Source organism: Solea senegalensis, linkage group LG16, assembly GCF_019176455.1.
Source record: "Solea senegalensis isolate Sse05_10M linkage group LG16, IFAPA_SoseM_1, whole genome shotgun sequence".
NCBI lineage: Eukaryota > Metazoa > Chordata > Actinopteri > Pleuronectiformes > Soleidae > Solea > Solea senegalensis.
In genome coordinates, this window is record NC_058036.1 from 6,888,410 (window position 1) to 6,903,718 (window position 15,309).

General features: G+C 38.3%; 1 protein-coding gene across 4 annotated transcripts in view; it reads left to right on the forward strand.

Annotated features, from left to right (window-relative positions):
- LOC122783210 (DNA (cytosine-5)-methyltransferase 3A-like) overlaps positions 1–12,733 on the forward strand; it is a 51,618-nt gene extending 38,885 nt beyond the window's left edge. For 2 of the 4 annotated variants that reach the window (XM_044047898.1, XM_044047900.1), the window contains 9 exons: positions 1,329–1,512; positions 1,602–1,686; positions 2,466–2,611; positions 3,973–4,063; positions 4,157–4,305; positions 4,649–4,749; positions 6,241–6,310; positions 8,137–8,255; positions 10,348–12,733. In XM_044047898.1, coding sequence (XP_043903833.1) covers positions 1,329–1,512; positions 1,602–1,686; positions 2,466–2,611; positions 3,973–4,063; positions 4,157–4,305; positions 4,649–4,749; positions 6,241–6,310; positions 8,137–8,255; positions 10,348–10,489 — 1,087 coding nt within the window. In that variant the 3' untranslated portion in view covers positions 10,490–12,733. The remainder of the gene's footprint in view (positions 1–1,328; positions 1,513–1,601; positions 1,687–2,465; positions 2,612–3,972; positions 4,064–4,156; positions 4,306–4,648; positions 4,750–6,240; positions 6,311–8,136; positions 8,256–10,347) is intronic. The other 2 variants (XM_044047899.1, XM_044047901.1) reach the window with 1 other exon arrangement.
- Positions 12,734–15,309: the final 2,576 nt, after the last annotated feature.

The following is a 15,309-nucleotide window of genomic DNA, read 5'->3' on the forward strand; positions in this document are numbered from 1 at the left end:
AAAATGCTTGAAATACAGTATTTCGGTATGGCTGAATAATTTTCTATACAACACAATTTTGGGTTGTTTATGGCAAAATTCCGTCTCTTTTAATGTGATGGAAAGAGTGAAATATTCTTTTTGAGTTTATTCATACCACAGCTGCAAGGTGCTGGAAAAACATAAACAGAAAATAGACTTCAAGTGCTTAAATATACTGACTGTATTTCCTGTAAAACATAATGTTGGCTGTTTATGGCAAAATTCCATCCCTTTTAATGTCATAGAAGTAGCAAAACAATCTTTTTGAGTATACAGTATATATGTGTGTGTATTCATACCAAAGTTGTAAAAAAGCATTAAATATAGCCCTAAAAATGCTTGAAACCATGGTAATTACAATAATTAAGCTTCCAAACACTGTAACATTATACGGTAGTCATGGGTCGATTTTTAAATTTTATGTCACAATTATCCTGGCCCAAACATTTGCCATGTGATGACTGAAAAAAGTGTTTTAATATCATTTTTGTGGTCTGAGACATCGCAGATGGGATCTATAGTGTATGTTTTAGTGAAAGATTTATGTGTAATTCAATACAATCACAGACAATGAATTAATGAATAAATAAATAATAAGTCATGAGGAAAGGCACAGCTGTCCCCATTGTGGCTAGAAGGGATTTTGTTTTTCTTCATTCATGATCAACACAATAAGATTCAACTTGTGCTTTTAATCATATTTAGTGATAATATTGTATATTGTCCCGTCACTATGTGACAACCTACTATAAATAATTGCGGAGACACAGCTGATCACAAATATTATATTAAGTGTGGTTGTTTGTGAGTTGGGGGGGGGGAGTCTGAAGAGAAATCCTCACACAGCCAGACTATTAAGATTAAGATCTAAAGAATACCACTGAAAACAGATTGAGCATTGTTAGACTGACGCTGGTACAGTCTGTAAACAATGGTTTGCTCTGTCGATGATGACATTTGGATGAAAACTCGCCGTCTCCCATTCAAAACAGTTTAAACTAGGCCCCTGGAGGAGTAAAGCAAAGACTGGTGCTGCAACTGCGTGGCCTGTTTCTGACTTTTGATGGAGAAGCAACAATAATGAAGTCGTTTATCGCGCTGTCTACGTTTAAGTATAAAGTCGGAGATATTCTCTGCTTGCATTAGACACTATTGTGAGGTTGCTGCAGCTGCAATGAACAATCTTAGTTTCTAAAACATTGCATAGTTGGAGTTTGTGCAGATTTATTGACTATAGCCTACATCAGGGGTGCTTTACACATGTTTCTGCTCAGATAATATGATCTGCTGCATCTCTCTTTGTTCAGGTGTTTCTGTGTGGAGTGTGTCGACCTCCTCGTCGGCCAGGGAGCAGCACACGCCGCCATCAAAGAGGATCCGTGGAACTGCTACATGTGCGGTAAAGAGGGCGCGTTTGGTCTGTTGGAGCGTCGCACTGACTGGCCCTGTCGTCTCCAGCACTTCTTTGCAAATAATCATGACCAGGATTTCGTAAGTGACGCGCCATTAGCCGCTAAGTGTGTCGATGTTGACCATTTTCTTCTCCCGTACCTCTAACTTCACTCTCCGTTGTGTTTCAGGATTCACCAAAGCTTTACCCCCCAGTCATGGCGGAGAAGAGGAAGCCCATACGTGTCCTGTCGCTATTTGACGGCATAGCAACAGGTCAGACAAAGAAAAATTATTATCCACATAGAAACAATGTGGATTCCTTTATTTTTTTCTTAAAAAGTTTTCTGTAAACACAAAACTTCCCAAAATGACACTAAACTATAATCTCATGACTCTGAAGTATATGTGAGGAAGATGAGAGAGTAAATTATCTCATTGGGAATAAATCTGCCTCCTGTGGAAAGTCCACAGCTGACTTTGCCCGACCCGTTTATGCCACTGTATTTTAGCGTTGGAGATTGTGGTGCAACTTCAAACTCAGTATTTTATACCGATATCGATATAATCGAAATATCAATGTTTTAACAAATGTAGGCGCTCTAAAGTAAACAGTTCCTGCCAGGTTCACTCACCGGGCATCATTACTTTATGTCTCCTCACGGGGGTGCTATGTTCTCTGCTCTTTTCCACAACATAGTACTGTCTCGCCTCGGTTTGTTTGTTTTTTTCCAATATAATACCTCCTCAATGTGGGCGGAGTCATCACTGCAGATACAAATACACCAGACTCCACTTAAACTGTTGTCAGTTGTTGTCGGTTTCTTCAGCGTTTGATTCTTGTATCGTATCAGCTTAGCTCATTTGGAACCTTGCCTGGGCAGGTACTAAAAAAAAGTATCAGGTACTATCGCTAATGGAAGAGCTGAGGCCAGTCGAGTCGAGTCGTGCTGGGACCATGTAGTGGAAAAGCAGCATAAGTGGACTTTCTCTGCTTGTTTTTTTTTTGGTTTTCTTTCCCCCTGTGCACTGACCATGCTTCCCGTCTTGTTCAGGGCTGCTGGTGCTGAAAGAGCTCGGCATCCACGTCGATCGTTACATAGCCTCCGAAGTGTGTGAAGACTCCATCACTGTGGGCATCGTCCGGCATCAGGGTCGCATCATGTACGTCGGCGACGTGCGGAACGTCACGCGCAAACACGTAAGTCGAGCGACCGCGCTTCCTTTATTGAGGGGAGTGGTCTGACTGTGACACGTCGGTGTTATTCTGCTGAGCGCTAAAGCTGACACGAGATCTGAAGAAAGGCCCGACACTGAGTAAAAAGACTTGTCATCTATGATCATACGAAATTATAGGAAGCTATAATTACAAACGTTTGACTTGACAGCCAACAAGTTCTACAATAACATGTGTGAAGGCCCGAAACCTAATTTATGCATCTTTATCCTAATCTACACTCACATTATAGTCTCTATATTAGGAGGAGCAGTGTTTGTTTTGGTCTTCTGCTGCTGAAGAACATCTGCTCCAACGGGCAAACCTTGTTTTAATGAGCGGCGGTTTGAGTTACTGTTTCTCATCGTTTCACACCAGTCTGGTTATTCTCCTCTGACCTCTGACATCTACGAGGTATTTTTGTCCCGCTCACTGGATGTTTCCCTCCTTTTTATTAGCTTTTATCTGTGTGTATTGTGTCATAAAAAACCCAGCAAAAGACGCCAGGTGAAGGTTTATTAGGACAAATGAACAACCATCCCTGAATCAAATATAACGGTCTACAAGAAAATGTGCATTGTGGAAAATGTGGAGGTTGGATATAGTTAGTGTGCACTTAAGTAAAAGAAATATATAGGTAACAGACTAAAGACACACATAAACATAACATAAATAATTAGAATGAATAACCCTCATGAGACACATCACAATGTTTGAGGAGTCTCAGGAGGTCAATCTGAGGAAATACATGAGCGAAATTAAAAAACCCAATGAAAGATTCACTTAGTTGAACCAACTCAACCCAATTAACTACATAACAAATGTTAGCCTTGTAAACAATGACAAATTAAAAGCATTTTATGACGAATGAATGAAAATGCTGTCTAAAAACAAAAGAAACACACTTCACATGAACCCAAACGGACTATGTATGGAATTAACTTACAAAGATGAAAACAAAGCACATTTTCACTACAATTTCAGTTAATTTGAGTCAGTTTTATAAACACACAATTCAGTTTCAGTGTTTTTTTCCCCGTTAACTATAATAATAACAACCTTGATTTCCAAGACAGCCCGCAGTAGACAAAGCACACGCTGCCTGTAGAGAGGCTGTGGCAGGTTCTCCTGTGTGCTTGTAAAAGGGTGGAGTGTGGAGGAGGGGGTGCTTCAATGTGGTTTCAATATGCGACCTCGCCACGAGATTCCACTTTAATTGCTTCTTTTTTAATAAACACAGTATGAAATCCAGCTCAAGTTCCCCCTCGGTGTTGCCACATATTGTTATCTGCACTGCCTCTGTCTTTATCTCGCTGTTTCTCACTCTGTATCTTATCTCCACCCAGATACAGGAATGGGGTCCTTTTGACCTAGTTATAGGAGGAAGCCCGTGCAACGACCTTTCTATAGTCAATCCTGCCAGGAAAGGTCTTTTTGGTAGGTCCGCATAAAAAAAATCCCTTAAACGTCACCAGTGTGTGTCCTTTACTACACTTCAGTGTTGTTTAACGGGCCGTTTGTGTCCCACAGAGGGCACGGGTCGCCTGTTCTTCGAGTTTTACAGGCTGCTGCACGAGGCGCGGCCAAAGGAGGGGGACGACCGGCCTTTCTTCTGGCTCTTTGAAAACGTGGTTGCCATGGGCGTGAGCGATAAGAGGGACATCTCCCGCTTTTTGGAGGTCAGCGTCTTCACCGAACGCAGCGTGGCATGGATTATGAATGCCCCCTGGTGGCGCTAAGTGTAGACACAGGCCATTAGAAAGGAAAGTTGGCCTCTTAATCTTCATGTAGCACTTTAATGTGCTTAAACGTAGATAAAAGACCCACGTCGGCTTTCCGCTTTAGGAATATTTTCCATTTTGAAATGATCGGATACCGTGTAAAATGCACTGAAGGTGATGCCAAAGTGATTTTTCTTCCTAAAAAAACGCTCACTCAAGATTCCTCACATATTATGTAAAGAGAAGCATAAACAAGCTTGTTGCCATGGTTTCTCTCTAACTGGTATCCGTCTGTTTCCAGTGTAACCCAGTGATGATCGACGCTAAGGAGGTGTCCGCTGCCCACCGCGCCCGCTACTTCTGGGGTAACCTTCCTGGCATGAACAGGTTGGTGTGTGAATGGTGAGGGCAGCAGCAGCCTTTGACATACACAGTGGAAAAAAACAGCCCCTCCATATCCAAGGAATATATGACTAAATAAGAATATTCTGTCTGTTTTCTGCTGAAAGGTAACTTGGAAAATATATATCTGTAAAGAAAAAACATCAATGTTGTCAAACTTTTCACCTGTTAAGCCCTGATGCCTAAAAGACATATGAATGCTTCACAATATTAAGCTCCATGTGCATGTTCTTGGTGTCTAAATACTTCTAGGGACCTCAGAGAATCTATAACCAGTGATAGAAATATTGTGTCTGTTGTCTGTCTTCTTGATCCCCTTCAGCAACTCCTTGACTACAAATATACCAAATGTGATAGAATTTGAGCAAAGGGCAAAGCCTCCACAAAGGTTTTAGTCAGGGTATCACCAGGCGGACACTCAATTTGGCACAACAGCCCTAATGGATAATTTTGTCTCCAAATGGAGTAGTTTTTATTATAATAAACATTCTTAGTGGGAAAAAGACAGCTATAAGGATTAGGAGTATTTAAGGTCTTATAGGTACAGCTTTTATTGCTGAACTTGTATGTTGTTGCTAAGTATTGTTCTCCTCCCTTCAAGTGATTGTACACTTAAGAAAAGTGTATTACAATTATTATTATTACTACAATGTGTACACTCATTTTTAATTTGAATTTTCTTGATTGTATTTTTCAATTTTGTGTCAATTTCTTTTAATTCTATCTCTGTTGTTTCTGAATGTTTTTGTGCAGCACCTTTAATCTGCCGTGTGGCGGTAAAATTATTTTCTCTTGGTCTAGAGCTGCAACGAACGATCGTTTTCAAAATCGATTAATCTGTTGATTATTTTCTCCATTGGTCCATGAACTGTCAGGAAACGTTAAAAAACGTTGATCAGTGTTTGTCAAACCTGGAAATGATGATGTTCTTGAATGTCCATTTTTGTCCAAAGAAAACCATAAAATATTCACATTTAAGATGCTAAAACAATCCGAAATTGTGTTTCAATCAAAATAGTTGACGAATAATTTAGTAATCGGATTAATAATTGATTAATCGATTCATTGTTTCAGCTCTACACTGGACCTTTTAATAGTAAAAGCCTTTTTTTTTAGTAACGTGCGAATGTGTGGAACATCGTTTCAGGTATGAAGGTTTCAGTCTAAACTCAGTGGTTCTCAGACTTAATATACGAAGTAGAAAATATTGAGCTCTTGCAGTAGCACCATTATCATAATTATGCAAATTTGATATAGATAATTTGCTAAAATAGTGATAGATAAAGTGACTGTAGTTCTAATTATTTATTTTATTATGATTTATTTGTGTTATTTGTGTCACACTTTCCTCAGCTTCACTCCGATCACACAGCCTGGGTTTTCCTCCATGTACCAGAGGAAGCTTACGTACCACATTTTGAGAACCATGGGGGTCTAAATAATAAGCTGTGTGAAACTGATGTTATTTTTTTTTTTTTTATTCTTCTTCAGGCCTTTGACAGCGATGTGCAATGACAGGCTCGACCTCCAGGACTGCTTAGAACACGGCAGGACAGCGAAGGTACTTAACGTGATGCTCCAAACGTAGTTTGACAGAAGTGAGTGCGTCACCTGGTGAAATGTCAGCACCTGTCCAAACCTGCGGACGTCCTGTTGTTTTTGTCTGGTTAGCACCGATGCCTCACAGCGAGAAGGTGTCTTGCCTCCGATAGTTGTTGAAACGTGGCCTTTTTCATGTTTACTCTTGTGTTTGTGTTTTGGTAGTTTGTGTTTTAGTCCTATCCCACAGTCCAAAGTCATGCAGATTAGGGTTAGGTTAAATTATCGTCACCTGGGATTGGCTCTCACAACCCTCAAAGCATCTGAATGATTTAATAAAAAGAGAAACATGAGTTACATCTGTGACAGGTGCTGTTGAATATGGAAACCATTAATGTTTTCCAAAACAGAAAATGTGGTGTGGCAGCTGAGGCCCCCTGGTGGGCAGGGAAGATACTGCAGGTGGTCCACATGAGGTTTTTGGTTTTGTAACTTAGGGTTCTTTATGGGTGCTGGAAATCCTTCAAAATGCTTGAATTATAATGTTGTATTTTCAAGGTTTGAAAAGTACTTGAATTTTTATTAAGTGCTGAAAAATTCTGTATTTCCTTGACAAAAAAATCCTCAATGGCTGAATAATTTGCTTTAAAACATTCATTCATGCTTTTTGAAACGTGTTCATGGCAAAATTCCATCGCTTTTTAAGTGATGGAAAGAGTGAGATAATCTTTATTGAGTTTGTATATATTCATACCACAGCTGCAAAAGCTTTAAAAAATAGCCTTCAAGTGCTTGAATTTTGGATAAAGTGCTTAAAAATGCTGTATTTCCTTCACAAAAATTCCTCAGTGGCTGAATAATTTGCTTTAAAACATAATTTTGGCTGTTTATGGCGAAATTCCACCGCTTTTAAAGTGATGGAAAGAGGTGAGATCATCTTTTTTGAGTTTGTATATAGTCATACCACAGCTGCAAGGTGCTGGAAAAGCATAAAAAAGTGCTTGAAAGGTGCTTGATAATACTTGGAATGTTGACTGTATTTCCTTCACATAACTTGCTTAATGGCTGAATAATTTGATATAAAACATCATTCTGCTTGTTTATAACACAATTCCATCTCTTTTAATGTGATAGAATATTACTTATATAATCAGATAAGATATTTTTAAATACAATCACAGTCAATGAATTGATTAATTATTAACACAGATCCCAATTGTGGCACATTAAAAAGTAAATCACTCGGACTGTATGCTGGTGAGTGAGACAGGATTTTCAAGTCACTTGTGTGAAATGTTGATGTTTTTTCTTCATCCACAATTAACATGATAACAGAAATTCAACATGATTAACTTATTGTAAGTGCCTTTAATCCCAATAAGTGATAAAATGGTATATTTTGTCATCACTAATACACAGTGTACTGAATTGAATTAAACTTGCTTTCTCAAAGTTGTAGAAAAGTCACTTAATTAAGTAAAATCACTGAAATCTTGAGTAAAGTCAATAAGTATATATAAAATAAACAAGGTTCAAGGCTGATAGTTTTCCTAGATTATCACATTTAAAAGTATAGCCATATTAGGTATTATTTTCTGCCTGTTTATCAGATATATAATATATATAGGTAAACATTGAGTAAAAAGTGTTGGAATACACAATATTTGCACACTAGTGACACCCAGTGGCAGCAGGAGGTAAAAGACTGAAAATCACTCACTTTTAAGACGTCGAGTAACTTCAAACTTATTCAACGACATAGTGATTGCTGTGATTTGATCTCCAATGCTGTGAAACATCAAATAAATCCCTTGATGGACTTTTTCTCTCATTCTTTGACTTGTCCAGTTTGGAAAGGTGAGGACCATCACTACCAGGTCTAATTCCATCAAGCAGGGCAAGGACCAGCACTTCCCCGTCTACATGAACGAGAAGGAGGACATACTGTGGTGCACTGAGATGGAGCGGTATGTAAACTAGGCCTGTAACGTTACACCAAAGTCACCATTCACTTGGTATCACGATTTTTGACCCACGGTTCGATACACGGTTCTGGTACAAACTGCACTATTTATTAAAACACTTATAAATACACAATAAATAAATCCATGGCTACAGCTTCCACATTCTTTAACAAATTAAATGACATAAGTTATTGTTGAAAAAATGATCATCCACACTCTGATCCTAACAATAAAGTGAAAAGAAAGCAACATTTCTCTTTTCTCTCACAAAACAAAACAACCTCAACTCATCTGTGGAGATGATTTAAGTTTTAGACTAAAAACACGTTTATTTCGACTCTACCTCGACTAAGACGACAAAGACAGCGACAAAAAAAAAAAAAAAGCACTTACTTATACATAGCACTTATGACTAGCACTTTATAGTTTGGCTTACTTGAAGCACTTACTTACTTCAAGCTCTTGTTTGTACCCAAATGTTTAAATGCACTTATTGTTAGTCAATAAGCAATGCAATTATGCAATTATGTAATGTAATGTATTGTAATATCCGTAATATCAGTATTCATAGCCAGGTTTCCTCCTCTCCCCATGTTCAGCGAGGCAGAGGCGGGGTTATGTTGCTAACTGTAAAGTAACCTGGCTCTTAATATTCTGTTTAAATGCCTCTTGCTATTAACGATTCCTTGCATTGCCAGGCTGATATAAATATTTTGTGCGTACGTTTTACCTATTTCGTGGGAACAAAGTAGTATTTTGTGCCCACAATTTAATATATTTGTGGCCACAAATTAGTATTTTGTGCCAACAAATGAATATTTTGTGCCCACAAATTGGTATTTTGTGCCCAAAAATTAATAGTTTAGTATTTTGTGCCCAAATGAATATTTTGTGCGATTTTGTGCCCAAAAATTAATAGTTTGTGCCCACGAATTAGTATTTTGTGCCCATAAATGTATATTTTGTGCCAACAAATTAATATTTTGTGGCCAGGAATTAGTATTTTGTGGCCACAAATCAGTATTTTGTGGCCACAAATTAGTATTCTGTCCAAAAATTAATATTTTGTGGCCACAAATTAGTATTCTGTGCCCAAAAATTAAGATTTTGTGGCCACAAACTAGTATTTTGTGGCCATGAATTAGTATTTTGTGGCCACAAACTAGTATTTTGTGCCCACGAATTAGTATTTTGTGCTCACAAATTAGTATTCTGTCCAAAAATTAATATTTTGTGGCCACAAATTAGTATTCTGTGCCCAAAAATTAAGATTTTGTGGCCACAAACTAGTATTTTGTGTCCACAAACTAGTATTTTGTGTCCACAAAATAATATTTTGTGGCCATGAATTAGTATTTTGTGGCCACAAATTAGTATTTTGTGCCCACGAATTAGTATTTTGTGCTCACAAATTAGTATTCTGTCCAAAAATTAATATTTTGTGGCCACAAATTAGTACTCTGTGCTCACTAATTAGTATTCTGTCCAAAAATGAATATTTTGTGTCCACAAAATAATAGTTTGTGGCCATGAATTAGTATTTTGTGGCCACAAATTAATATTTTATGGCCACAAATTAATGTTTTGTGGCCACAAATTAATGTTTTGTGGCCACAAATTAATGTTTTGTGCCCATGAATTGGGATTTTGTGTTCACAAATTAGTATTTTGTGCCCACAAAATAATATTTGTATAAATTATACCTATTTAGTGGCACAAATAATTTTCCTTTCACCCATGTCATGTCTGGGGCTCTGTAAATATTAACTAAATGGTAATTTAAAAAGGTTTGGTAGCACCGACAGCTCATAGGGCTGCATCTGGATTGAAAGGACAAACTCTGGGAGTTGTGAGGGGCTTGTCGCAAATCTGCCTTTTCCAACCGCGACACAGGTTCCTGGGTTAGAGTGTTGGGATTTTGGGTTTCGTATGCGAATTGTATCCTTCAAATGTCTGTCCACTGCTTTAATCTGAGGTCAAAATCTCAACATTATCTTTCCTGTATCTTCTCCTCTTCCGTGTGTCTTCCTCCTTTTTCCCCCCCTTCCTTGGTTGCTTTTGCACGCCGTGGCCTGGCCGGTTTTCTTCCCGCCAGGATCTTTGGTTTTCCAGTCCACTACACGGACGTGTCCAACATGAGCCGACTGGCGAGGCAGAGGCTCCTGGGCAGGTCGTGGAGCGTCCCGGTGATCCGCCACCTGTTTGCACCGCTCAAAGATTACTTTGCCTGTGTGTAAGCGGCAAAGGGTAAACTCGTGTAGAGATGCAGCTGTTTTGTTGTGACTAGTAATAAGAGCCTCGATCCTCGAATTATACCCCCCGGTATAATTTGTAAGCGGAAAATATTGACGTAGATTTCACATTACTTCATGTATTTGAATTTTAATTCTTATTCTTATTTAATTTTGATATGTTGTTTTACCTTTTTTAGCAGTGTTATCAAGTATTGTTGATATGTTTTGTGCAAGCTATACTTGAGACTATGCTTTCTTCTCAAGACACTGAGACGGAGACGTGACAAAGGCGTACGCTAAAATGTGACGGGGGGGAGGGGGGAACCAACAGGAAGGGAGAGAAGTGGGGGTTTTAATTGAAGAGGGTGTGGAAACGTTTTGATTCGAGCCGCGGCGGCGCAGCCATGCTTCCAGCTACTGAGCCTCACGGAGATGTGACGAGAAGAGGGGAGTTTCCTCAGTGTCAGGAGAGCTGTGTCTCTGAGAAATCCAAAACACCAGATCACAAATACCTCCTTTGTTTACAGTTTCTATACACAACTGAAGGTAATAAAAGGTACTACTGTAATATGGTTACAATACCATGGTGCTCCAGAATGATGCGAAACGTCATGACCCATGTGGCACTACAACTTTTAGACAACACAGCGCTCTTTAACCTGTTGCTAAAAAAAAAGAAAAAAACTTGACGTTTTTACTCGTAGAGGAAAAACTCTTCTTCTTCTGTGCCCCTTTTTTTGTTGTTCACTAGAAAGGAAACGCAGAAGCGACAGAAAAGATCCTCCTGCATTTTTGCAGCTTTTATACAGATCGTACTGGTGCTCGTTTTAAACTTCTCTCCGCCTTGCTCCGCTCAGGCTCACGGCCTGGATCTGCACAAACAGAGAGTGAAGCTAAAGCCACATGGGAAATGATGTTTTCTGTCATTCGAAAGAAATATATACATATATATGAATCTTAAGATCAAAGTCTGCGGTGAGCTACTTTTTCCTAGTTTCACCCTGACCAGTGACATTACTGTACAACTGTTCGTAAAGGTGCGTGGCTTTGTGGGGGGAGGGAGGGGTGACCAGGCCAGGTAACGCTCCTCCTCCTCCTCCTCCTCCTCCTCCTACTCCTTCTCCTTCTTCACCTCCTTCTTCTTCACCTCTCCAAACTGAAAAAAAAAACAAAAAAACTGTCAGGTGCAAATCCTCAACAACATGGTGCGGCTTCACAAAGTTCTTCTACCTTTTTTATAGCAATTTTGTGCTGTTTTATCAACATTATAAAGCACTTTTATATGTATACTTTATTTTCTCTTGACATTTTTTTTTCCTTTTCTTTTTGTGAATTGTTTTTTTGTTTTGTTTTGTTTTGTTTTTATGATGTGAACTGATTGACCCTCGTGTAATACCTTTTGTATACAGTAGGGCTGTGCCAATAGAAGTGACAGAATGGGTTTTGTTGATATGTGAAACTCACGTTATTTGACTCGTTGTACAGTAGATGGATGGACATTTGCAAACCCCAACTCCCATTGACCATACTGCTAACTGCTTTAAAGGGGCAATACGTGAAATTGGTAAAGCTGTGTGATCAAAACCGGCTCTGCTATCAGAACTCAAAATGGTGACTGGAGGATTCTAACTAAACTAATGCCGCTTTTCCACTACATGGTCTCGGCATGACTCACCTCGCCTCGGCACGGTATGGCACCGCTTTTCCATTACCGATATTACCTGGTACCTTTTAGCACCTGCTCTGGCGAGGTTACAAGCGAGCTGAGCCGATACTATGCGTGAGGTCGTCAGACTGCCGGCCACTGGAAGAGGCGTTAGCGCGACGTCCGACTCAAGAATCAAACCAAACAATGCCGAACTGTAGATCAGTTAAAAAGCCTAAAAAAATTATGAAAACATGCGTTAATCTCCAACATTTAGCAAGGAAATGTCTAAAATCTCAATATTTAACAGAGGAGTCTGGTGTATATAGCGACAGCGCTGCTGAGCACTGCGATCGTGAGGCAAATCACGACTCGTACTGAACTAATATTTTTATTGAATTGATTCTAATGATTCAGTACATCGAAAACAACTGCTTTACAAGTCACTAGTTTGTGTGTGTCGTAGGTCATTAATGACTTCTCGCTATTTCCGATCTTATCCGTCAAAGTCGTAGCCGAGACAAGTCGTGTGATGACGTCATCACATTGACACAGTGGAGGAACGCAGCTGTACAGCAATGAGCAACTTTTATCAAAGTTCTCTGTAACATTAACAGTCAATATGTATAGTAGAAAAAAAGGAGTCAACATGCCTTCTCAAAGACATCTAAATAAAACACTACATAGGCTAATACCTTGAATTTTCAGGTAAAAAAGTTAACTTGTGCCGCGTATAAACCGAAGTCACAGCAGTTTCATGCAGCCGTGCTGTGATGACTCCGCCCACTTTGAGGAGGTACTATATTGTAATGGAAAACCAACCAAAACCGCGTAGAGTCGAGCCGTACTGAGGCGAGGCGTGTCGGGACCATGTAGTGGAAAAGCGGTAATAACTTCTCTGGCAACCCTGGGTGTCAAAGAGCTCCGAGCTGCGTTTTTGAGTCTCTGAACCACAACGTCATCAACGTAAGCCAAGGCTGTAAGTTTAAAATGTACTCGTGAAGTCAGTTTTTAACTATTTAACACATTTTCTAATATTAACATGACATTTTTAACCACATCATTTCTCACACAGCGAACCTTTAAAGCGGCGACGCAGCGCCGGTGCGTTTCCACCCACATTCACGGGAATGTCTTCTTCGTTTGTTAAAGATTGTAAAAAAAAAAGGTCAGTCCGAGAGTCAAAGAGAAACTACGTCGTGTGCTTTTGCGTAGTACGTGTTTGTCCCTTATGAAGGACAGCCCCACCACCACCACCACCCTCCCGTTCAATTGTAGTCGTCATGTTGGCAAATTCTACAGAGTTCTGATCCAAAATTTGGATTACAAACTAAATTCTCTTGATTGTAAAAATAAAAACCTGTTAAGCTAAAAATGCGGAGGATTTAGGCTGCGGTTTGTCAAAACGAAAAACTGACACAGTGTTTGACTGGAGACGTCGGCACTCAAAGAGTAGAAAAAAAACAGATTTATATCATATTTAAGATTGAAATTGTTTTGGGGAAATTTAATTTCTTAATGTAATTCATTTCTTAAGTGACCTTATTGCTATAAATTTCTTGTCCATGCACAGAATTAATTGCTTTGTGATATTTTATCTCCCCCCTACTTCCCTCCCCATGTTTGTACAATTTGTACATAGAGTTTTTTTCCGGTTGCTGTTTTCCTTTTTTTTAACGTATGAGATGTACAAATATAATTCTTTGCTAATATATATATATCATCACATTTGAAAGAAGAAGAAAAAAGCTAGAATACAAATCAAAATTTGATTCAAAAACTTGCTGCGAGCGCTCGAAACGAGGCGGTCTGGACTTCACTGCACAGCCCTACACGCTTAATCACTTCCGTTTCTTTTGTAAGATTTCGTATCGTAGGTGCTTTTTTTCCGATGGTGCTAAACAATTTCAACGAAAAAAAAAATGGATTGATTGGAAGAGACAACGACGACTGTTTTTAAGTTTCCTTGTAGTCATGGTAAAAAAAAAACAACTATTATTTCACTCATATAAATATATATTAACAAAGGCATTTTAACTTTGTACTTGAAAAAAAAAAAAGTAAAGGATAACAAATAATGAAAGGTTTCCTATATTGTTTTAGACTAGAGATTGCTGTAGTTGGTGCTTATCTGTGGGAAAAATCGTGTGAGGAAAAAAAAAAATTGGTAACTTTTACTGTAGCATAATGTACGCTTAATACGCATCGCTTCTTAATCCTACATTCCATGCTGTAATATTCTCCATGTTGTTTTTGAACTGATTTTTTTTTTGTTTGTTTGTTTTTTTGGTGAATCAGAAACAACATTTCATTTTTATTTCACTGTTCAATGCAGGTCAATCATTTGATATCCAGTGACACTGTTGACGCTCGGCGTGACTCTTCTGTTTTGTTTCAAGAGCAGTTCATACAGCAAATGTAGCAGTCATTCTCCACTTTGAACCCCTCATACTTATGTTTAGTGTCCAGAGAGAAGATAAAAAGGCTCCGTATGTACTTGTGCTGGAGAACACTTGAATAAATGTATTGTTTTTGTGCAAAAAAAACAAAAAAGACAAGAAAAATCTGCCTTATTTCTACATTTTTCTTCAAGGTTTTGTTTTCTCTCTGATGCTCACCTCCTCAACCTTTAATGAATTCATTTTCAGCGGATTATCAATCCTTCTCACTGATACAAATATGCTCTTAAATGTTTCATTTATCTGCTATAGTTTTGTTTATTGACAAATATTGCAGTTAAAAGTACATTTAATTCAAGCTTGTAGAGCATCTTCAGTCTTATATTTAGACAGTTATTTAAATATGCTCAAAAAATGTTTAATTTATCTGCTTCATGTTTGTTTAGAGAGTAGTACTTTATACATTTGTTTAACATTATATTAAGACATTCTTCAAAAATGTGTTCATTAATGTTTAATTTATCTGCTTTATGTTTGTTTATTGACAAATGTTGCAGAGAACAGTACTTTATACATTTAATTAAAGCTTGTAGAGTTTGTTCAACCCTATATTTAGACAGTTATTCTTCGAATTTGCTCATAAATGTTTAATTTTATCTGCTTCATATTTGTTTATTGACAAATGTTGCAGAGAACAATACTTAAAGCTTGTGGACTTTGTTCAACCTTATATTTAGACAGTTATTCTTTGGAAATAAGCTCATTAATGTTTAAATTAT